The 22299-nt window shown below is 40.6% G+C and overlaps 2 protein-coding genes and 1 long non-coding RNA gene across 3 annotated transcripts; 2 read left to right on the forward strand and 1 right to left on the reverse strand.

Moving 5' to 3' along the window:
* The first annotated feature begins 246 nt into the window (after nucleotides 1-246).
* LOC119485290 (arachidonate 12-lipoxygenase, 12R-type-like) lies at nucleotides 247-10895 on the forward strand. Its single transcript, XM_037764779.1, has 15 exons — nucleotides 247-295; nucleotides 472-649; nucleotides 944-1148; nucleotides 1321-1402; nucleotides 1701-1823; nucleotides 1924-2027; nucleotides 6288-6454; nucleotides 6623-6766; nucleotides 7510-7713; nucleotides 7889-7975; nucleotides 8083-8252; nucleotides 8787-8908; nucleotides 9055-9155; nucleotides 10017-10187; nucleotides 10379-10895. Exons 2-15 carry the CDS (start codon nucleotides 497-499, stop codon nucleotides 10556-10558), a joined length of 2013 nt encoding a protein of 670 aa, XP_037620707.1. The 5' UTR covers nucleotides 247-295; nucleotides 472-496; the 3' UTR covers nucleotides 10559-10895.
* On the reverse strand, nucleotides 4133-18483 carry LOC119485293. Its single transcript, XR_005206243.1, has 3 exons — nucleotides 18470-18483; nucleotides 12279-12284; nucleotides 4133-4278 (listed from the first exon to the last, which is right to left on the reverse strand). It is a non-coding gene; the product is annotated as an uncharacterized LOC119485293 (long non-coding RNA).
* Nucleotides 13987-21423, forward strand: LOC119485292 (polyunsaturated fatty acid lipoxygenase ALOX15B-like). Its single transcript, XM_037764781.1, has 15 exons — nucleotides 13987-14050; nucleotides 14228-14387; nucleotides 14833-15037; nucleotides 15211-15292; nucleotides 15549-15671; nucleotides 15766-15869; nucleotides 16140-16306; nucleotides 16476-16619; nucleotides 16751-16954; nucleotides 17163-17249; nucleotides 17360-17529; nucleotides 17835-17947; nucleotides 18083-18192; nucleotides 20432-20602; nucleotides 20791-21423. The coding sequence occupies exons 2-15, from the start codon at nucleotides 14235-14237 to the stop codon at nucleotides 20968-20970; spliced, it is 2013 nt and encodes a 670-aa protein (XP_037620709.1). The 5' UTR covers nucleotides 13987-14050; nucleotides 14228-14234; the 3' UTR covers nucleotides 20971-21423.
* The last annotated feature ends 876 nt before the right edge of the window (nucleotides 21424-22299 follow it).

A 22299-nucleotide genomic window follows, 5' to 3' on the forward strand; every position in this document is an offset into this window, starting at 1 on the left:
AGTGAATGCTTTGTTTTCTGATATTTTCAGTTGACTGTGATGTTGTCACATGCAACGGTGGAAAAACTGGTTTATCTTAAATGATGAGCTAACGCTGCCAGAAGACATGATTACATATTGCATGATCATGTTTACAGTTGCGGTAACTGTCTGTTTGTACCTGTCCATTGCATCACCAGAGCTGACTATTGCGACAAACAAGACACCCCCATAAAACAGTATATATAAAAAGAGGTGGTGATTACTTGTCTCAAAGTAGTAGTTCGTCAAAAGAACTTCTTGGTCTCATTAGCCGGTAAGAGGGATGCTTTATAAATTTAAAAGAAAAATTAAATTTGAGTTGTTATATCTTTTTCCAATGTCATTTCATTGTGATACCAGTAATTTAAAGTTTTTTTGCGCTCAGTTTCATCTAGTGACAGGTAACCTGATCAGTGCTGTGAATGGTTATTATTATTCTCTCCCCACCAGGATTCTTCTGCTTTCCAGTGTGAAAATGCTGGATTATGAAGTGACCGTATCCACTGGCTATCGCACCAGTGCCACCACTTTTAACAATGTCTTCATTAAGTTGGTGGGAACAGATGGCGAGAGCGAACGCAGTTGGCTCTTTGGCTTCAAAGGGCTTTTAGCCTTCTTCAGCGGAGCAGTAAGTCTGAAATATCCCTCTAAATGTATAACACGCTGTCTCAACTTTGCCAATACTTTATAGATTAGAGGCACATTAAATATCAATTTAGAACAGCTGATAGGAACCCTTGCCAACTCAGACTCTCTATATGATATTGTATTATGTAAATTTGATTAAGTTGATGACGTTGCAAGATTTCTGCAAATTTGGGGTTGAATACACTTATTTTAAGTCACTTTGGATAAAAGTGTCAGCTAAATATATGTAATGTATTGTATTGATGTTTTCAAATCATTTCTGTCGTTATTCCAGGAGTCTAGTTTTACAGTGTCCAACCCCGTCTCCCTTGGAAAACTGGTCCTGATAGAGCTAGACAAACAGCGTCTCCTACTGTTTCCAGAAGACAACTGGTTCCCAACCAAGGTGGTAGTGAAATCCCCTGAGGGAGACATCTACAACTTTCCCGTCTACCGCTGGAACACTGACAGCGAGGTGCACCGCTTCAGAGAGGGAACAGGTTTGTTGTAATTAGCTTGTGTAACATCCTGTACGCTGTTCACTGACCTCAAAAGACATAAAAGAAAGACAAGTTCTGCAAGTTAGACAATAAAGAGGCTGGAGTAAATTCATGCTAACAGATTGTATAAATACATTTTAAACCTTTAAACTGGTATGGTTCTTTGTTCAAGCTCTGAGAGTCTTTGAAGACGACCATGCTCTTGGCAGGTACGATCGGGAGCAGGAGCTGAAACTGAGAGCGGATGACTATCGGTGAGAACTCAGAGCTTATACACATTTTACCTTTGTGTACCCCAAAACTAACATGCATCCAAGCCTCTTTGGTTGAATATATTCATGATATATAATGATAAATAAACCACCATATGCCATTGTTACATCTGCCAGGGTATATTTAAATGTATAATACTGAAACGTAACTTGCAAGATTGCAATATTGAATATGTGTCAATTATATTATGCTTGCATATTCTAAATTAAAACTGCAAATACACTGGTATCTAGACTGTCCAACATTCCTCACTACTCTCCTCTTCTTGATTTTTCTCAGCTGGGATGTGTATGCAGAGGGAATACCCCACAACATAAAGACAGACGGCCCACTTTCTCTGCCTGCTGAGGTCCGCTTCTCCTTCACCAAGACCACAGAGTTTCTCTTCGATGTATCCACTGGGTGAGGTCTTCAAATAGATATCTATCTATGTAACTATGCAACTGTCTATCATTCGTGATTTAAGGCTTCATAATAAAGTTACTCTATTTTTATTTTCTAGGATCACTGAGCTGCAACTGAAAGGACTTGCTGATTCCAAGGAGAACTGGCCTGATATAGATGCTCTCAATAGGGTGTTCTGGTTCAAACGGACTGACATATCAGGTACTATCATGATAGTTTAATGAAATACTTGATACTGCATGCATAATAGTACATTCAACTGTTTTCATTCAGATATTCAACGGTATTTCTACCTAAAAAACATTATAACGAAGTTAGCGAAATTGCAACCATAGTTCTATAAGCACACTCTATGGGTAAAACTCTCCTCCAATAGCGAGCATGTATTCTCCCACTGAAAATTTGCGTAAACGTAGCCAGCCAATCAGGACCCCACAGTATATAAGGCAGCACACACTGTCTGCTACCCTACACCCTCTTCAGCGAGCGACAGGGCTCCTTAGTAGAAGGCTCCGCCCTCTACTGGACTCTATGGGAACAGTGGGTGGAGCCTGACGAACGCACGCCCTGTCGCAACATAACATCGACCCAAGCACACTGATCTTGACCAGGTAGAGGTTAGTCTCCGGAGCCCACCTACTTCTTTATGTCCTAGGCCACCACAGCGGAGAAGTAGGGGGCCCTAGCCAACCCAGTTAGTACGCAACTGAACTAGTAGAGCTATGGTCTAACCTTGCAGGGGTCAAAACACAAGCAATAGACACCCTGCACACGACATTCCCCTGGTCGTCAAGGAGCACAGGGACATGTAGGTGTATCATGCCCAGAGGGGGGTCAGGTGCAATACAACCAATACACACCCCACCCTTTCCGCCGGTCCTGTGTAGTTCCAGCGAGCACAGACCTTGAAAATGAGCCCGACATGTCCAAGAAATAGAACCGTATGAATGGACAGGGCATCGACCACGCTGCCGCCATACATACTGTTTGTCCTCGACACTCAACCCACCGAACGAGACCGCCACACTGCCACAGGATGGACCACAGTGAGGTTCTCTTCCCGCCTGCCTATAGGCTTGGAAGATGATGCACTTACAAAGCCATCCCGCCAGGCGTTTCTTGGATAGGGCTTTACCGGCCACACAATTCCTGAAGCACACAAACAGCTGTTCAGTGCGTCTGATGGGGGCCGTGCACTCAACATAACATGCCAACACACAAACTGGGCAAAGCAGATAAAACTTTGCCTCCCTGTCCCCTACATGGGGTGGAAGACAAAAAGCATCCAACTGTATAACCCTCAACCTGAAAGAATTCTGTAAGGTATTGAGAAGAAATGGCTGCTGCATACACTTTAATAGTGGCAGGAGACAGCCCTCTAATTAACCAAACAGTGACGTAAGAGATCACTCGTCCCAGCGGCGTTCCCTTCAACAGGTGTTGTGGGGACCCCCAGTAGCGCAGGTTGTTCTCTCCCAAGGGGGAAATGGTAAGTCAATTTTCAAGTCAAGTCAATTTCTTTTGTATAGCCCCAAATCCCAAATCCCTAATGTGCCTCGGGGGGGCTTAACAATCTGTACAGGATACGACACCCTCTGTCCTTTACAGTACAGTCCTTCCAGGATGAACAGACGTGCAATAGATGTTGTGTGTAGAGAGAAACAACATAATGAAAATAAAACATAGACAATCCATATGACAAAAGATAATACATATAATGTATGTGAGAAGGTGGATCCAGGAGGATGTCAAGCAGCATTCCGCCGCCAAACAGATGGAGCCAGAGAAACACGACCTCCTCTCCAAACCAAAAAGATAGAGCCAGAGCAACATGACCTCCTCTCCACGCCAAAACAGATAGAGCCAGAGCAACACGACTTCCTCTCCACGGCAAACAGATATAGCCAGAGCCACACAACCTCCTCTCCAAGCCAAATAGGTAGAGCCAGAGCAACATGACTTCCTCTCCATGCCAAAATAGATAGAGCCAGAGCAACACAACCTCCTCTCCACGACAAATAGATAGAGCTAGAGCAACACAACCTCCTCTCCACGTCAAACAGGTAGAGCCAGAGCAACATGACCTCCTCTCCATGCCAAAATAGATAGAGCCAGAGCAACACAACCTCCTCTCCACGCCAAACAGATAGAGCCAGAGGCACACAACCTCCTCTACACGCCAAATAGATAGAGCCAGAGGCACACAACCTCCTCTCCACGCCAAATAGATAGAGCCAGGGCAACACAACCTCCTCTTCACGCCAAACAGATAGAGCCAGAGCCAAACAACCTCTCCACGCCAAACAGATGGAGCCAGAGAAACACAACCTCCTCTCCACACCAAAAAGATAGAGCCAGAGCAACATGACCTCCTCTCCACGCCAAAACAGATAGAGCCAGAGCAACACGACTTCCTCTCCACGGCAAACAGATATAGCCAGAGCCACACAACCTCCTCTCCAAGCCAAATAGGTAGAGCCAGAGCAACATGACTTCCTCTCCATGCCAAAATAGATAGAGCCAGAGCAACACAACCTCCTCTCCACGACAAATAGATAGAGCCAGAGCAACACAACCTCCTCTCCACGACAAATAGATAGAGCCAGAGCAACGCGACCTCCTCTCCACGCCAAACAGGTAGAGCCAGAGCAACACAACCTCCTCTCCACGACAAACAGATAGAGCCAGAGGCACACAACCTCCTCTCCACGCCAAATAGATAGAGCCAGGGCAACACAACCTCCTCTCCACGCCAAACAGATAGAGCCAGAGCCAAACAACCTCTCCACGCCAAATAGATAGAGCCAGAGCAACACAACCTCCTCTCCACGCCAAACAGATAGAGGCAGAGCCACACAACCTCTCCACGCTCAATAGATAGAGCCAGGGTTGCGATGGGCATCACTTCCGGAAGTCCCTGCGGAGAGATGTCGGGATGCTGATATACCAGACACCGATAAGATATTGTTGTCATCATAATCATCTGCAGACGAGGCCGGTGTCTCAGCGGGAATGACCGTAGGCAGCAGCAGAACACTGGCAGCTGGGGGCGGGATCTCGACAGCATCGATCTCACTTGTATCGCATAGTCATCACGTAGCGTTGGTGGAGTGATCCCACCGCTGCTACCATTGAATCTTGGGCAGTGCTCAGCAGGCCTGGCAGGCTGATGGCTGCTCAACACCGCTCTCTGCATAGTTTGCGCTAAGGCACTCGAAGCACGAGTCGTGAAGATCCGTCCCGGCGACTAGGCCGGGACACGTCAGGCACTTACGAAGCGACGACTCTATCCATGGAGATAAGCAGTCAGTAGGCAAATCGCTATTCGCTGAAGAGAAAAAGGATAGCAGCAAATGTTTATGCCTCTGCGACAGCCGTGGCTGGAAGCATTATGTTTTTGAGTTGTCTGTCACACACCCGACCCATTCTCGTGAACGCAAGAAATTCCCTCCAGGAACATTCAGGAACTGGAGGGAAGTTCTTAAAATTTGGCACAAATGTCCATTTGGACTGACGGATAAAATGATTCGATTTTGGTGGTCAAAGGTCAAGGTCACTGTGACCTTATGTCTGTCCCATTCTCATGAAAGTGATATCTCAGGAACGCCTTGAGCAAATTTCTTCATATTTGGCACAAATATTCACTTGGACTCAAGGATGAACTGATTAGAATTTTAAATTCAAGAATTGATATGATAATTATGACAATTTCACAAAAATATCTAATAGGATAAAATGATGAACTGATGACATTTTGGACAGACATGCATGTAAATTGATACTTGACTGGTTGGCGGAGGCTCACAACTGTGAGGCGATAATTCTAGTTATTCCCGTTATGAGCCATTAGATTCTACTGACTACTGACCAGTATATTGGCTTCTTTACTTGGCTCATCAAATGGGATGAAATGTGACATAAGGAAATGTGTATGTATCTAAACATGAAAATGATCAGTTCTTTTTAATTAGTTTTAAAAACATTTTTTATAGTTTTAAATTTGGTGCTATATTTGACACAGTGGATCTTACGAGGAATAGTTTTTGGAAGCATACTTGATTTATTGCTGAGAGTTAGATGAGAAGATTGATACAACTCACACTGCAGATGGAGCTACAGCCGGGTGGTAATTAGCTTTGCTTAGCTTTACTTGGCTCATTAAATGGGAAAGATATGTGACAGAAGGAAATGTGTATGTATCTAAACATGTAGAAGACTCCTAATTTTAATCTTTGCTCATAAGAAAACTAGTGACTGTATTTAATTGCATACAATCAAGACTCTGACATTGAAACACTAGAAAGTGTCCAATCATGTCTGTGGCTCTGCATTCTGTGTATTATTGTTTCCCGTTTTCCAGTTTCACATGACGTGGAAAGTTAAGCTGATAACAGTGGTAGAGTAAGATTTTCAAGCTTAAGCTTTGAAACTCAATGATGTTCAACTCTGTTCTTTCTCCAGACTATGTCAAGGAACATTGGAAGGACGACGCTTTTTTTGGCTACCAGTATCTAAATGGTGTCAACCCCATGTTGATCCGACGTTGTTCAACTCTGCCCTGTAACTTTCCTGTTACTAACGACATGGTCTTCATCCATGGTGGGAGTAACTTGGAAGATGAAATTAAGGTGATCATCTTGATCTTGATTGATCTTGGTTTTAGAATCATGTTTTGCCCCATGACATGTTAAACTTGTAATTGTATGTTGCACTACCATGTTCACTTTATGTATGTAATATTCACACTGTATACATGTGAGTCAAATCTTTTCTCCCCTCACTCAAATTTAAAACAGAATGGAAACATATTCCTGTTGGACTACAAAAGTTTGGATGGAATAAAAGCAAACATCATCAATGGGAAGCAGCAGTACCTGATGGCTCCCCTGGTCCTGCTCCACAAAACACCTGATGATAAACTGATGCCAATTGCTATTCAGGTAAGATTAGCACTCAAAAATAGCTAATAGATTATTAATATTGATTAATATTAAGATGTAAGTTAGAGTCTTGATTAAAGCAACAGTCATTCAAACTGTAAGATGAAGGTTCTCCTGCGACAGGAAGCATCCACCTTGCTGAAAGTGTTCTTGAAGCAAGTAACTGGGTTCTTTACAAGTAGCAGCTACCATGGCTAGTATGTTGAATCCTCTGCTAGCAAAAGCAGTTTATTTCTTCCTACCTGAGCCCTAGCCAGGTAAGAAGAATCCTCCCACAGCCATATCCAAGTTTGACAGGCTGACAGTTGAGTCTGATGCGAACACAAGTCAAGCCAAAGCCTGAAATGGCTTTACAAACTGTCCAATATAAGAAACCCGCTCTCTCTAGGCCCTTGATTCGGATCAGGAAGAACAGAGAAGTGATCCCTCTTCCTGGATGGAGACACATGCAACACTATAGATGTCATATGTACAGAGAACATAGAAATACCTTTTGTAAAATTACACTAATATAGTGCAAATATATATAAAGAAGATGGATCAGAGTAAAGCAACATTTTAAGTATTGTCAATTCAGCCTGCCTCCCTCTTTCCCTATGTCAAAGCCATGAGAATTTAGCATGCACAAAAGCATTGATGTATGTACATACAACAATTGCAAAGAATCCTTAAACATGATTGACCAATACTGGTAATAAATTGAATGGATTGAATGAACCACATCCTCCTTCCTTCTCCTGCAGCTGAAGCAGACTCCAGCAGCTGACAACCCCATCTTCTTTCCTACGGATTCTGAGTACGACTGGTTGACGGCCAAGATTTTCGTGAGAAGTGCAGATTTCAACGAGCATCAACTCAACGTTCACCTGCTGCGCACTCATCTGCTGGCTGAAGTTTTTGCCGTGTCACTGCTGCGCAACATGCCCATGGTGCATCCCCTGTACAAGGTAACTGAAAGAGAGAATACTGAACTTACTGAAATTGCAGTTTTTAAAACTTTCTGATTTTTATATCGTCCATGTTGATGAATCATAATGTTTTAGTGTGTATATATTTTCAAGTTTTTCACTGCTAAATGGTATAGAACATGTTGTCACTAACAGAGATCCCTCTTTCTCTCAGCTCCTCATAGCTCACACTCGCTACACGCTGCAGATCAACTTCTTGGCTCGACTTGTTCTAATATCTGACAGTGGAGTTTTCTCAAAGGTATGAAAAGACCAACACGCTCATTACCTAAACAATGTTTGTTTTTTCAATATCATGTACAGTATTTGCCTCTAACTACATTCTTAACATATTTAACTGTTCTCTAGTTTGCAGCTTCTGGTGGAGAGGATATGATGCCATTTCTGAAGAAATCACAGAACTCACTGACCTACAGCTCCCTCTGCATACGAGACGACATTGCTGAGCGAGGGATGGAGGATGTGCCGAACTTCTACTACAGGGATGATGGAATCAAGCTTTGGGATATCATCTCCAGGTAGTAGGCTACAGATGTCCTGATATTGGAAAATAAGAGACCAAAGCCGGCCTTCTCTAGCTAGCTTTTGTTCTCTAATGCAACACAGTTCATTTTCTTATAAAGGATTTCTTTCATCATGGCCATCATGTTTACCAAGAAATAGTTGCAGCATGCAAACTTCAAACTTAAAAGCAAGCCAGGCTAACTGCTTCCAGTCTTTATGCTAAGCTAAGTTAATTTCCATCCAGCTGTAGCTCCACACGTAACGCACAAATATGAGTTGTATCAATCCTCTCATCTAACTCTCAGCAAGAAAGCAAGTATGCTTCCCAAAATGTCAAACTATTCCTTTAAAGTTTTATGGTCCACTGTGTCAAATAGTGCACCAATTTTTTTAAAAAACATTTTAAAACTATTTTCATTTTAAATTATCATCATTTTAAAGAGATGGGCATTAAATTGTCGTAAAAAAAAGAGTGTCTTACTGCAGTGTGTAAAATGTATAATTCAAGTAGGAGTGTTTTTTACAGAACTTATCCACATTTCTCAAAGGTATGTGAAGGGAATGATCACCTTCTACTACAAGAATGACGATGAGGTCCAGAAAGACTCCGAACTGCAGAAGTGGATTTCGGACATTTTTGAACATGGATTCCTTTCCCAAGCAGAGACAGGTGAGCTTTAAATAAAAGGTCAGTCTTAATGATGGTAAATGTGGCCATTTATGTTCAATTATCTTATCATATCATCATCATAAGGAAAATTTTAATTTAGTCATAGACGTCTTTAAGTAATGTAGTTTGTTCCCTCTAATTCTCAGGAATTCCTCAGAGCTTTGCCACCGTGCCTGAGTTGGTCAAGTTTGTCACCATGGTGATCTTCACTGGCTCAGCACAGCACTCGGCTGTGAACACTGGACAGGTGAAGCCTTTTAATTTACTGGGATGATTTTATACAATTATAATGCATGCGAACATATGGTAATCAACACAAAAGACAGAGTAAGCTGATGGGAATGTCATTAGATTTGCAGGTATTTGGTCATAAACCAAAGTATTGGAAAAATGAAAAATGTGGGTAATACTTTATAATACAGCCCTTGATATATAGTGTAATTTCTCAACTTTTGCCTGGTAATACTTCTTAACGGTGTAATATCGTCTCATGAATCAGTATATGAAATACTAACTGTACCAGTTCCTACTGATACTTACATGTAGGTACAGCAGAACAAGCGAGTAACTACTGGGTATAGAAAAAAGAAATACGTTATACTGTAAGCATTTTAGTAAGTTGGCCTATTCTCCACTGGGTATTTTAGAGGACAGGAGAAATGATTGATACTGAAAGTATTTTTGTAAATACTGGGCACCTAGTGGGTACAGTACTAGGCAGGTTAGGTACTAGGTACATTTTTGCCTGATGGTGACACTAGGATGAAAAGTCAGAGGGTCACCAAAGTTATCACAGGTCATCCTGAGGTCAACATGAATGTCTGAACTAAATTTAATGACAATCCAGCTGAAAGTTGTCGAGACATTTCTCGGAAAACCACAAATGTTCACCTCATGGAGGCACTACATGAAAAATCAGGTGATCACCAAAGTCATTAGGATTCATCCTCTGGGGACCATGCATGTCTTCCAATCCAAATTTGATGGCACTACATCCAACAGTTGTTGAAATATTTCAGTGGGGACCAAAGTAGTGGACCGACTGACATGGCTCGGCTTCAAAAAGTATTAATCAGTTATCTATCAATCATTCATTCATTCATTGCAGTATGACTATGGTGGCTGGATGCCCAACACTCCCATCTCCCTGCAACGTCCTCCACCAACCACAAAGGGCACAACAAGCGAGGCCACGATGCTGGAGACGTTCCCTGATGTCGCCACAACAGTTCAGGGAATGTCCACCCTGTGGCTACTTAGCCAGCAGTCCTCTGACTTCGTAAGTAGCCAAGACTTCATGAAAATGAATTACATAAATAACATTTATGTTCAAGTTGTGTAAAGTAGGTTAATATGTCATTCATTAGAGCAAAAATACCTCTTTGAGCCACTGAAAAAAAACTCTTGGTCACTTCCTAGAGCTGTACATTATATTGACAATAGTTTTTAATTTTTCATTGATGTCATCAGGCCCCCCTCGGCCACTGCCCGGAAGAGCATTTCAGTGAGGAGACTGCCGTCGATATGATGAGGGAGTTTCAAGGACAGCTTAAAGTGTTAAGTGCGGTCATCAAAGTCAGAAACCAGAAACTGGAGGTCCCATACACGTACTTGGATCCAGAGGAGGTAGAAAATAGTGTGGCCATTTGAATATCAGAAGGTGTGACCTCCTCAGCTGTTGACCAAATTCAGCTTCATATTAACACAAATGAGAAAGAGAAGAACTGCATGTTTTAACTGATACTATAGTGGAAATAATCTATTGCATGTGATCGTTGTATGCTGGTTTGTCATTTTTATATAGTCTGATTGATTTAACTGTGGTGAAAATGTACTGTATAAATCATAATCAACATCTTAAGTCTTTTCCTTAGTTCGTCAATGAATATACAGGGCATCTTATCCAAATAAATTACGAATGTTAAATACAAAATGTGAAGCTGCTGCTTTGTTTTAATGATACAAATAAAGGTTTTTATCATGTAAATATGTTTAACTTGTACTGATATAGGTCAGTAAGTAAAGTGTTGTTCTTGATCCCATTTAAGGGTCTACCATAGACCTTTGCATTTCGGCCGCTTGTATACGCAATATCATTCTTTCGGTCACTACCCAAAGCTCATGACCATAGGTGAGGGTTGGAAGGTAGATGGACTGGTGAATCGAGAGCCTCTTCACCACAACGGTCCCGTACAGCGCCCGCATGACTGCCGACGCTGCACGGAACCGCCTTTCCATCTCCCACTCCATTTTTCCCTCACTCGTGAACAAGACCCCGAGATACTTAAACTCCTTCGCTTGGGGCAAAGACTTACTCCCCTCCCGGAGTGAGCAATCCACCAAATGCAGACCACCATGGCATCAGACTTGGAGGTACTCTCAGGTCTGTCCGGCAGCCTCCCCCACCATCTGATCCAACTCACCACCAGGTGGTACAGTTGACAGCTCCGCTCCTCTCTTCACCCGAGTGTCCAAGACATACGGCCGCAGATCTGACGATACAACCACAAAGTCGATCATAGATCATTGGCCTAGGGTGCTCTGGTACCAAGTACACGTGAAAAGCCCTATGCTCGAACATGGTGTTTGTTATGGACAAACTATGAATTCCAACAACAAAACACTACTCGGGTTCAGCTCAGGCAGGCCGTGCCTCCCAATCACCCCCCTCCAGGTTTCTCCATCATTGCCCATGTGAGCGTTGAAGTCCCCCAGGAGAACAACAGAGTCCCCAGTCGGAGCCCTTTCCAGGACGCCAGCCAGAGACTCAAAGAAGGCAGCGTGCTCCGAGCTGCTGCCAAGACCAGGTGCAGCAGCAAATTAAACTGACATTTAATGCAAATTAACATGTACTTTAATTGATGTGCTATGTTATAATAAAAGTAATTTTATTGACATGTACATGCTTGTAACAAGAAGGAAATTTAAATTATTAGATTGGCCTTCCCTTCCACCATGACGTCAACCCTGTCTCAAGCTTTCTTTTGAAGAGGTAAAATCCACATCTTACTTTAACTTTAGTTCAGTTTATCTAGTTTGGTCATTTTCAGTTTAGATAACTCAAATGCTCATGCTAATAAATAAATAATCATAAGCTGCAAAGCAAAATGGTAAGTAGGCCTATCCTTTTATAGTCACTTGGTCCCTCTACATATTATTTTGATATACGCATGCTATTTGTCCCCAGAGATCTTAAACACAAATTTGGGTGCACACTAATCCCTCAGTTAATCATTATATTTTTAATATATATTTTTTTAGTCTACTTAAAGTATATGACACCTTTTTAACTTTGTTTGTGACCCCTTTTCACTGTTACATATGCTTAAACAACATATATAATTAAGTTCATGATAATCAACTCACTAACTTTTATCTCATCAATGCCCACAGAATCTCACCGACACCGTAAACCCTCCCCCTCGCCTCTCACCGGGTCGAGAGGCAGATCTGTGCTACATGTTAAGATCAATCTTATCCATTCATTTACTGTGTAATAAGTATACATATGGCTATATATATATATATATATATATATATAGGCCTGTTGTGGTGTTTGTATACCTATATGCTATAATAATAAAGCTCATTTATGTTGTGTAATTGGTTGTTGTAATTAATTTTAATTCAATTGGTCAAGTTTTATTTAGTGGTTTATATCATATAGGTGTTTGGTATCATTCCACAGCTGAAAGAGCCCTTATCTCAAATATAGAACAATTAATTATGTGAAGCGAATTAGTATTAATCCGATAAAAGAAATTTAAATGCAGAATCTAAACTTTATGTTCAAATGGGAGTGGTTAGCTGGACACACCAGTGACACCAGAGCCTGTACAGACACCTAGAAAACTACAAGCAACACAGGGATCTCTTCCTGCTTCCTCATCTGACTCTGACTCTGACTCTGACTCTGACTCGTCAAACTGCGGCAGAAATCAATACGATTAGATGCTAGATGCTAGACTAATAGAGAAATTCATCAGTAAGCTTTAACCATAAACTAGGCTCATACCTAAATTTAAAATATAAACCTGTTTCACAGTCTCCTCTGCTGCTTCTTAAATTCTCAAAATGCTGAACGATGCATTAATATACATAAAACTAAATTTAATTGATAAACATCAAACAACAAATTTAATTGATAGGACCACTGAATTGACTTGGTCACATTTGATTAATTCCTATCCATAAATATTCACCGTTGTATTCACTGTATTCCTTCATTTGCCCTTTATTCATTCTATTCCTTTTATTCATTCAATGTCTTTATATATGCATTTATTTTCTGTTTTTCTGTAGTTTAGTCATGTAGTTAGTTAAATAAACATTTTATTTATAAAAGAACTTGGTTATTTACTGCACTACCTTAAACTTAAAACACGCACTATCTGCACTACCTGCAGCCACCTCTTCTAACCACTGGTGCACTTTTTAAACTTACTTTACACTACATCCCATATACCATTTTATAGACTGTACATATTACATCTATTTATTGTACGCTACATTTTTTATTGACGGATAGTACACGCTATGTCCATTCACTATGTTCATTCACTATGTTTATTCTGTATTTCTTTTTATTGTTTTATAATCTTTTTGTACACCTGTACCTCTGTACCCACTTTGTTGCTTGGGCACGTGAATCCCCCCAAAGGGTTAATAAAGGTTAATCTTATCTTATCTTATCTTATCTTATCTTATCTTATTTAATTCTACATGCTAATGCTTTAACAAAAATGATTGAATCAATTACTATCATGTTACAGTTGTTTATAATAAATCTATCTGAATCTGGATAAACTGTGTAGCTGTAGTTGTTGGTTATTGTTGTTTTAGCATTTAATCAGAATTCATATTTTTAGTTGACTGTTATTGTCTCACACTTAACAATGGAAAAGTTGGTTTATCTTTATCAAATGATCTAGTGCTGCTTTAACACATCCCTGTTTGCATAACATTCCCGCCGTTTGGCGAGTGCAGTAATTGTTCATACATGCCCAGCATTCCGTCACCAGAGGTTTTTTATTGCTACTGCCAAGAGCCAACACCCAAAAAAAAAAACAATATAGGAATCAGTAGTGATTACTTATATCAAAAGAGCAGTTCATCTAAGGAACTTCTCGGTCTCATAAACAGGTAAGAGAAGCTTTATGAAATGATTTCAGTTAGTAATGATTAGACTGTAATCGATTGGTGAGAAAAGACAAATTTGCTGTCATTGTGCCAATGTCATTTTTATTATGATCACAGTATTTAATAGGTTTTTTTTGCACTCAGGTTCATCTAGTGACAATTATTTCTTATGCTTTCCAGTGTGAAAATGGTGACTTATAAAGTGACCGTATCCACTGCAAATATCACTCATGCCACCACTTTAAACAACGTCTTCATTAAGCTGGTGGGCACAGATGGGGAGAGTGAACATAAGTGGCTCATGGGCTTAAAAGGAGCTTCATCCTTCATCGCCGGAGTAGTAAGTCTGAAATATTGCTTTTTGTATGTTTAAATGTGTAACAGTCGTCCTCAAGAGATTTTAGGCACATTGAATACTGCATAACATTGTTATTTTATGCAGTGTGAATATATTGCACAAGTTTGATTTTGTCCACCCTTCTACATTCAGGACTTGTATGCTAATTATTGTGATGTTACAGCTTAGTTGTTGGTTATCAAATATACTTTATTTTCATCTTGTGTTTGCTGTCCTGGCTCCACAACAGTTTCTCTTACTAGATCCCTTACTGTTTCTAAATATAGCACTTGAAGCAGATGAAGTTGATGAACTTAAATGATTCTTGCAATTTGTGGGTTGTATGCAGATGATTGAATGCGCTTAATGTAAGTTGTTTGGATAAAAGTGTGCATAAACTTTTGCGTAATGTATAAATGTTTTCAAACCATTTCTGTCGTTACTCCAGGTGTCTAGTTTTAAGGTGTCCTGCTCTGTATCCATTGGAAAACTGGTCCTGATAGAGATAGACAAACAACCTCTCCCACTAATGCCAGAAGACTCTTGGTTCCCAGACAAGGTGGTGGTGAAATCCCCTGAGGGAGACACCTACAACTTTCCCATCTACCGCTGGATCACTGGCAGCGAGGTGCACCGTTTCAGAGAGGGAACAGGTTTGTGGTAATTAGCTTGTCTGACATTATGTAAGCTTTTCATTGACCTCAGAAGACATTAAAAAAAGACAGGTTCGCAAGTTAGATAATAAAGAGATTGGAGTAAATTCATGCTAACACAATATAAACTGTACATCAACAATTTTAAACTTCGTTGTTTTTTTTTCTTCAAGCTCTGACAGTCTTCGAAGACGATCATCATCTTGGTAGGTACAGTCGCCAGCAGGAGTTGATTCAACGAGAGAAGGACTATCGGTGAGAGCTCAAAGTTTATACCCAATATGCACCCCAAAACTAACATGCATCCAACCCTCTTTGGTTGAATATATTCATGATATATAATGATAAATTAACCACCATATGACACTGTTACATCTGCCAGGGTATATTTAAATGTTTTATACTGTTTCAATTATATTATGCTTGCATACTCTAAATTAAAACTGCAGTTACACTGGTTTCTAGACTGTCCAAAGTTCCTTACCACTATTCTCTTCTCTATTTTTCTCAGGTGGTCTGTGTATGCAGAGGGAATACCCCACTGCATAAAGTCAAAAGACCCTCTTTCTCTGCCTTGTGAGGTCCAGTTCTCCTACACCAAGTCCACAGAGTTTTTCTTCACTGCATCCACTGGGTGAAGGCCTCAACATATGTCAGATATCTATCTATCTATGGACCTGCCTAAGATTATGTGGGTAATAAAGTTTCTCTCTGATTTTATCTTCTAGGCTGACTGAGCTGAAACTGAAGGGACTGACTAGTTGCAAGGAGAAGTGGACTGACATTGGTCATATCGGTCGGGTGTTCTGTGGTAAACGGACTGACATATCAGGTACTATCATAGTAGTTTAATGAAATGATCTTTACTTGGCTCGTTAAATGGGGGAAAATATGACAGAAAGAAGCATGTGCAGTATGTATCTAAACATGTAGAAGATTCCTAATTTTACACATTGTTTCCCATTTTCCAGTTTCACATGCAGTCTACAGTTAAACTCATAACAGTTGTAGAGTAAGATACAGTCAAGCTGATAACAAAGTAAGATTTTCTAGCCCAAAGTTTGAAACTCAATGAAGTACAACTCTTTTTTTCTTTCTCCAGACTATGTCAAGGAACATTGGAAGGAGGACGCTTTTTTTGGCTACCAGTTTCTGAATGGTGTCAACCCCATTTTGATCCGACGTTGTTCAGCTCTGCCCAGTAACTTTCCTGTCCCTAACGACCACGTATACATCCGTGGTCAGAGTAACTTGGAAGATGAAATGAAGGTGATTGTATTGACTTTGATTGATCTTGGTATTAGAATCATGTTTTGCCCCATGACATGTTGAATTTGTAATTGTATGTTGCACTACCATGTTCACTTTATGTATGTAATATTCACACTGTATGCATGTGAGTCAAATTGTTTCTCATCCTCACTCAAATTTAAAACAGAAAGGAAACATATTCCTGTGTGACTACAAGAGTTTGGATGGAATAAAACCAAACGTCATCAATGGGAAGAAGCAGTACCTGATGGCTCCCCTGGTCCTGCTCCACAAAACACCTGATGATAAACTGATGCCAATTGCTATTCAGGTGAGACTAGTACTCAAATATAGGTCATAGTAAAGATGTAAGCTATCATCATTCAAACTGTAATATGTAGGTTCTCCTGCGACAGGAAGCATCCACCTTGCTGAAAGTGTTTTTTCTTCCTCCTCCTGCAGCTGAAGCAGACTCCAGCAGCTGACAACCCCATCTTCTTTCCTACTGATTCTGAGTACGACTGGTTGATGGCCAAGATTTTTGTGAGAAATGCAGATTTCAATGAACATGAACTCAATGTTCACCTGCTGCGCACTCATCTGCTGACTGAAGTTTTTGCCGTGTCACTGCTGCGCAACATGCCCATGGTGCATCCCCTGTACAAGGTAACTGAAAGGAAGAACACTGAACTTACTGAAGTTGTAGTTTTTTCAACTTGCTGATTTTTGCATCTTCTAAAGTTGATGAATCATAATGTTTGTTGTGTATATTTGCAATTAAATTATTTCACCGCTAAATGGTATAGTAGCATCAAGATTTCTGATTTCGTTAACATGTAATAGTGTCACTAACAGAGTGTCCTCTTTCCCTCAGCTCCTAGTACCTCACACTCGCTACACGCTGCAGATCAACTTCTTAGCTCGACGTCTTCTAATATCTGATGGTGGATTTTTCGAAAAGGTACGAAAAGACCAACACGCTCATTCGATCATCAATATTTGTTTTTTTCAGTATCATGTACAGTATTTGCCTCTAACTATATTCCTTACATATTTAACTCTGTTCCTTAGTTTGTAGCTTCTGGTGGAGAGGATATGATGCCATTTCTGAAGAAATCACTGTCCTCAGTGACCTACAGCTCCCTCTGCATACCAGAGGACATTGCTGAGCGTGGGATGGAGGATGTGCCGAACTTCTACTACAGGGATGATGGACTCAAGCTTTGGGATATCATCCACAGGTAGTACAGATGTCCTGATATTAGAAAAATCAGAGCCCAAATCCTGCCCTCTCTACCAGCTAGCTTTTGTTCTCTCACTCAGTTAGTTTTCTCATACTGTTTTTTTTCATCAGTCAAGCTGCAACATGTGTGTTGGGTTTACCCCTTCTTCTGCTTTTTACCGACGGTTTATTTGCATAATTTCTTTCAGTTAGTGCATCTTAATGCATTTTTTATTGCAACAAAAATTTGTGTTGAACATGCTCTTTTGTAGCATTCACTGTCACCAGAGGCACAGAACTTGAACTTGTCCACATTTCTCAAAGGTTTGTGCAGGGAGTGCTCAGTGTCTACTACAAGAATGACGCTGATGTCAAGAATGACTCCGAACTGCAGAAGTGGATTTCGGACATTTTTGAACATGGATTCCTTTCCCAAGCACGGGTGAGCTTTAAAGAAAAGCTCAATCTAATGATGATAAATGTGCACATTTATATACCATTATAATGCAATCATAAGTCAAACTTTAATTTAGTCATCTATATGTCTTTAAGTAATGTAGTTTGTTCCCTCTAATTCTCAGGAATTCCTCAGAGCTTTACCACCGTGGCTGCGTTGGTCAAGTTTGTCACCATGGTGATCTTCACTGGCTCAGCACAGCACTCGGCTGTGAACACTGGACAGGTGAAGCCTTTTAATTTACTGGCATGATCAATTATAAAGTTGCTTTATTTGTGCAATGGATTCATGAGGTTTTGTAGTTTTTTTCTGAACTGGAAAGAGAGGGATGACACAAACGAGAGTCTACAGCCAGCAGGTCTGTGAGGCTGCACTTTGACACAGTGATGCTTTGAGCTAAATGAAACAAATGCTAACATACTGACTTTTAGCAAGTATAATGCTTATTAAGATCACAATCTTAGTTTACTATGTTAGCATATGAACATTTGGTAATTAGCACAAAACACAAAGTTAGTTTTGTAGGTATTTTGACCAAAGTATTGGACAAGTAAACATTTTGGTTAATACTTTATAATACATTCCTTGATTTATAATGTAATTTCTCAACATTTACCTTGTATTTCCTCTTAACTTTTGGTTTAATATCGTCTCATGAATCAGTACATAACATGCATACTGTACTTGTTCCTGATACTTAAATGTAGTTACAGCTGGTTAAGGGAATAACAATTGGTAATTTTAGAGAAAGGGAGAAATAAGTTATTCTGTAAGTCGTTTAGTAAGTAGGCCTATTGTCTACTGTGTACCTACTGGGATTTTTAGAGAAAATTAAAAATGATTGATAAGTATTTCGTAAATACTGGGCGCCTATACGAGGTACAGCACTGGTAGACAGAATCTAACAGTTGACAACAATGACATCCTGCTGTACCTCTGAAGTAATTATGGCATGACTTATTTTGCAGTTGTGATGTGCTATTAAAACGTAATATGCTACTGGGTGTTGTGCAATAAAAATAAACCCTTTGCTCATTACAGCACAATAATTACTTACAGGTGTGCCTTTGGCAGGCAAGCTACACCCACTGAATAAACCTTTATTCACTTTCTGTCTGAAATGCTCCGCCTTAGTGCCTGTCTCTTTAAAACCCCCTCCCAAAAAAGAGAGACTGGGAGAAAAATATGGCGCACCTTTGCAAAGGTAGTTCTCAAGCTGTGGGCGATATATTCTAATGAACCTGCATGTGACATAGGAAGGGGAGACAAATCTGAATGGCCAGCTGAGTCGCATGTTTTCTGATCTATGCAGCCCATAAAAAATTGACTGGGTTGTCTTATTTCAGAGTTTGTGGGTTAGTAGGTAGTTAGTGGATACCCAAATGTAGATGCATGAGCACTGAAAAAGTGAGTTTTTCATGATATGTCCCCTTTAGTCACGCAGTAACATCAAAGTGTGTGCTGTGCCCCTGTTCATACCATTTAATTACACAGTGAGCTTAGGGGTGCGGTCTTAATTATACACTGTTCTCCTGTTCTTACCCTTTTATTTCTTACTCTATAATTAAAAGTAAATATAAAAGGTTTTTATTCTGCAATTAACATGAAACTGTTCTTCGTTTCTTATTGGCTCTTAACTTGTTAATTACTAACTAATTAGCTATTACTTATTTTCTTTTCTTCTATAGCTATTATTCTTCTGTTAGTTTTTTCCTCCTGTGATCATATGTGCGTGCTCTTGCCTGCTAGAGAGGAACATTTTCGAAAGTATAGACCCATTTCTTCACTTGTTCTCAATCCAAATCATACAATGAAATACAATACATAGGCATTACAAATCCCTGGAGTGTGGGTGTAGCTTGCCGGCCAAAGGCACGCCTGTGACAGTTACAGTATAAATCATTTCTCCTTTCCTCTAAAATATATCTAATATCTAAAGTTACCCAGTACTAACTAAAATACTTACAGTATAACTTATTTCTCCTTTCTTTTAAAAGTCCCACTTATTACTCCCTTATTACGCTGGACCTAAATTTAGGAACTGGTACATATTTTCTATATACTGATTCATATGACGATATTACACTGTACGTTAAGAGGTAATACATGGTCAATGTTGGGAAATTACACTATATAAATCACGGGCTGTATTATTAAGTGTTACCAAATTTTGACCCGATGATGGTGATGGATGAAAAGTGAGACGATCATCCAAAAGTTATCACAGGTCATCCTGAGATCACATAATGACAATCCAGCTGAAAGTTGTAAAGGCATTTCTCTGAAAACCACAAATGTTAACCTCATGATGGCGCAAGAGGAAAAGTCCACCAAAGTCATTAATATTCATCCTCTGGGGACCATGAATGTCTTTGTTCCAATCCAAACTAGTGGACCGACTGACATGGTGTGGCTTCAAAAAGTATTAATCAGTCATCTATCAATCTACATTCATTCATTGCAGTATGACTATGGTGGCTGGATGCCCAACACTCCCATCTCCCTGCAACTTCCTCCACCAACCACAAAGGGGACAGCAAGTGAGGCCAGGATGCTAGAGACGTTTCCTGACGTCAACACAACAGTCCAGGGAATGTCCACCCTGTGGCTACTCAGCAAGCAGTCCTCTGACTTCGTAAGTGCCCAAGACTTCATGAAAAATGTATTACAAAAATCACATTTATGTTCAAGTAGGTCAATAAGTCAGTGAACAAAAATACCCTCTTTGAGCCACTGAAAACTTTTTGCCAATAGTTTGTTTGATAAACATTAAAATGTTAGTGGGAAAAAAAAACGTTTTAAATGTACCTTTCATGTCATCAGGTCGCTCTCGGCCAGTACCCAGAAGACCATTTCAGTGAGGAGATTCCCTGCAAGGTGATAAAGGCTTTTCAAGGAGACCTTCAAGTGTTAGGTGCGGTCATCAAAGCCAGAAACGAGGGTATGGCGGTCCCATACACATACATGGATCCAGCGAAGGTAGAAAATAGTGTGGCCATTTGAATATCAGGAAGTGTGACCTCCTCAACTGTTGGCCAAATTTAGCTTTATATTAACAAAAATGATAAAGAGAAGAACTGCATGTTCTGTTTTTTTAGCTGACACTATAGTGGAAAGAATCTACTGCAATGTGATCGTTGTATGCCGATCTGTGATTTATATACAGTCTGATTGATTTAAAGGTCCAGTGTGTAGGGTCTGGAGGTATCTAGTGATGAGGTTGAGATTGTAACCAATTGAAGTCTCTCCTGTGTGCCAAGTCTGTTGGAGAACTACGGTGGCCGATGGGGAAACGCGAGTGGTCTCTCTAGAGCTATTTACAGTATAACAGAGCCAGGGTGTAGAGTGTGTGTGTACGTGGGAGACGAGTGGTGAAGCAAGAGAGAGAGCGGCGGCGACAGGAGTGAGTAACTTTATCGACTCTGGCCCAAACAGGAAAAGTTGAGTGTTTGGTTCGTCCGTTCTGGGCTAATCTAGGAAAGTTGGCGGTGCAACATGGGGAACTCTGTGGAGAGGACCTGCTCCTTATGTAGATATAAACGGCTCATTCTAAGGTAACGAAAACACAATGATTCATATTATCAGGTGTATACACAATATATACACTAAATTATACACTAAAGAAAACATACTTATTAATATTATATTCCATTTCTGCTAATAGATCCCCCTAATTGATACACACTGGTCCTGTAACTCTGGTGAAAATGTACTGTTTTAAATCATAATCCATATGTTAAAGGGACTGTTTGTAACTTCTTACACGTATGAATCAATCCAGGTCGGTGTCCCATGCGCGCTCGCATGTGGCTACGCTGTTCAGACTCAGACTCCCACACAGTACAAGGAAGCACCAAAACTAAAAAAGTTATATCTAGTGAAGCCCGTCTTGCAAAATCGTGTTGGCTGCGGTCGGAGGATGCGGGGGAGACCGTAGCTTTGGTCTCCAGGGCCGGAGTCTCTGCTGTACCCTGCTCCTCTGCTCCCCTGCCTGCCTGCCTTCACTTACACGCCGCGCTCGTTCTCGCTATTTCGCTCCACTCTCACGTTTATGCGCGCACACTACACACTGCAGAAGAGTTAGTAGCTCTGATAATATCTAGTGAATGTACAGTGGATGTTTGTTCAGAAATAAATGCTGCAGCTCCTCCAGACCAACAGAGGTTTCCCGTGTCTTATGAAGTGACGGGGCCCCACAGCGAGAAACGATATCGTCTCCGACCAAAACTCTGGTGTCTCCCCTGGTCCTTCTGACCGCGGTCAGGAGGCTGAGGCAGGAAAAGCCAACACTAGGATCGGCAGTGATTCATGCAGAGACCTTCGTCTGGTCAG

Source organism: Sebastes umbrosus, chromosome 3, assembly GCF_015220745.1.
Source record: "Sebastes umbrosus isolate fSebUmb1 chromosome 3, fSebUmb1.pri, whole genome shotgun sequence".
In the NCBI taxonomy this organism is placed as follows: Eukaryota; Metazoa; Chordata; class Actinopteri; order Perciformes; family Sebastidae; genus Sebastes; species Sebastes umbrosus.

Bases quoted from the DNA above. Each gene is read 5' to 3' on its own strand.
- LOC119485290 (XM_037764779.1), top strand. From the start codon at position 497: ATGCTGGATTATGAAGTGACCGTATCCACTGGCTATCGCACCAGTGCC. The intron at 1,824-1,923 runs GTGAGGTCTTCA...TTTATTTTCTAG, and splicing joins CTCTTCGATGTATCCACTGG to GATCACTGAGCTGCAACTGA. The intron at 9,156-10,016 runs GTGAAGCCTTTT...CATTCATTGCAG, and splicing joins CGGCTGTGAACACTGGACAG to TATGACTATGGTGGCTGGAT.
- LOC119485292 (XM_037764781.1), top strand. From the start codon at position 14,235: ATGGTGACTTATAAAGTGACCGTATCCACTGCAAATATCACTCATGCC. The intron at 15,293-15,548 runs GTGAGAGCTCAA...TATTTTTCTCAG, and splicing joins CAACGAGAGAAGGACTATCG to GTGGTCTGTGTATGCAGAGG. The intron at 15,870-16,139 runs GTACTATCATAG...TTCTTTCTCCAG, and splicing joins TAAACGGACTGACATATCAG to ACTATGTCAAGGAACATTGG.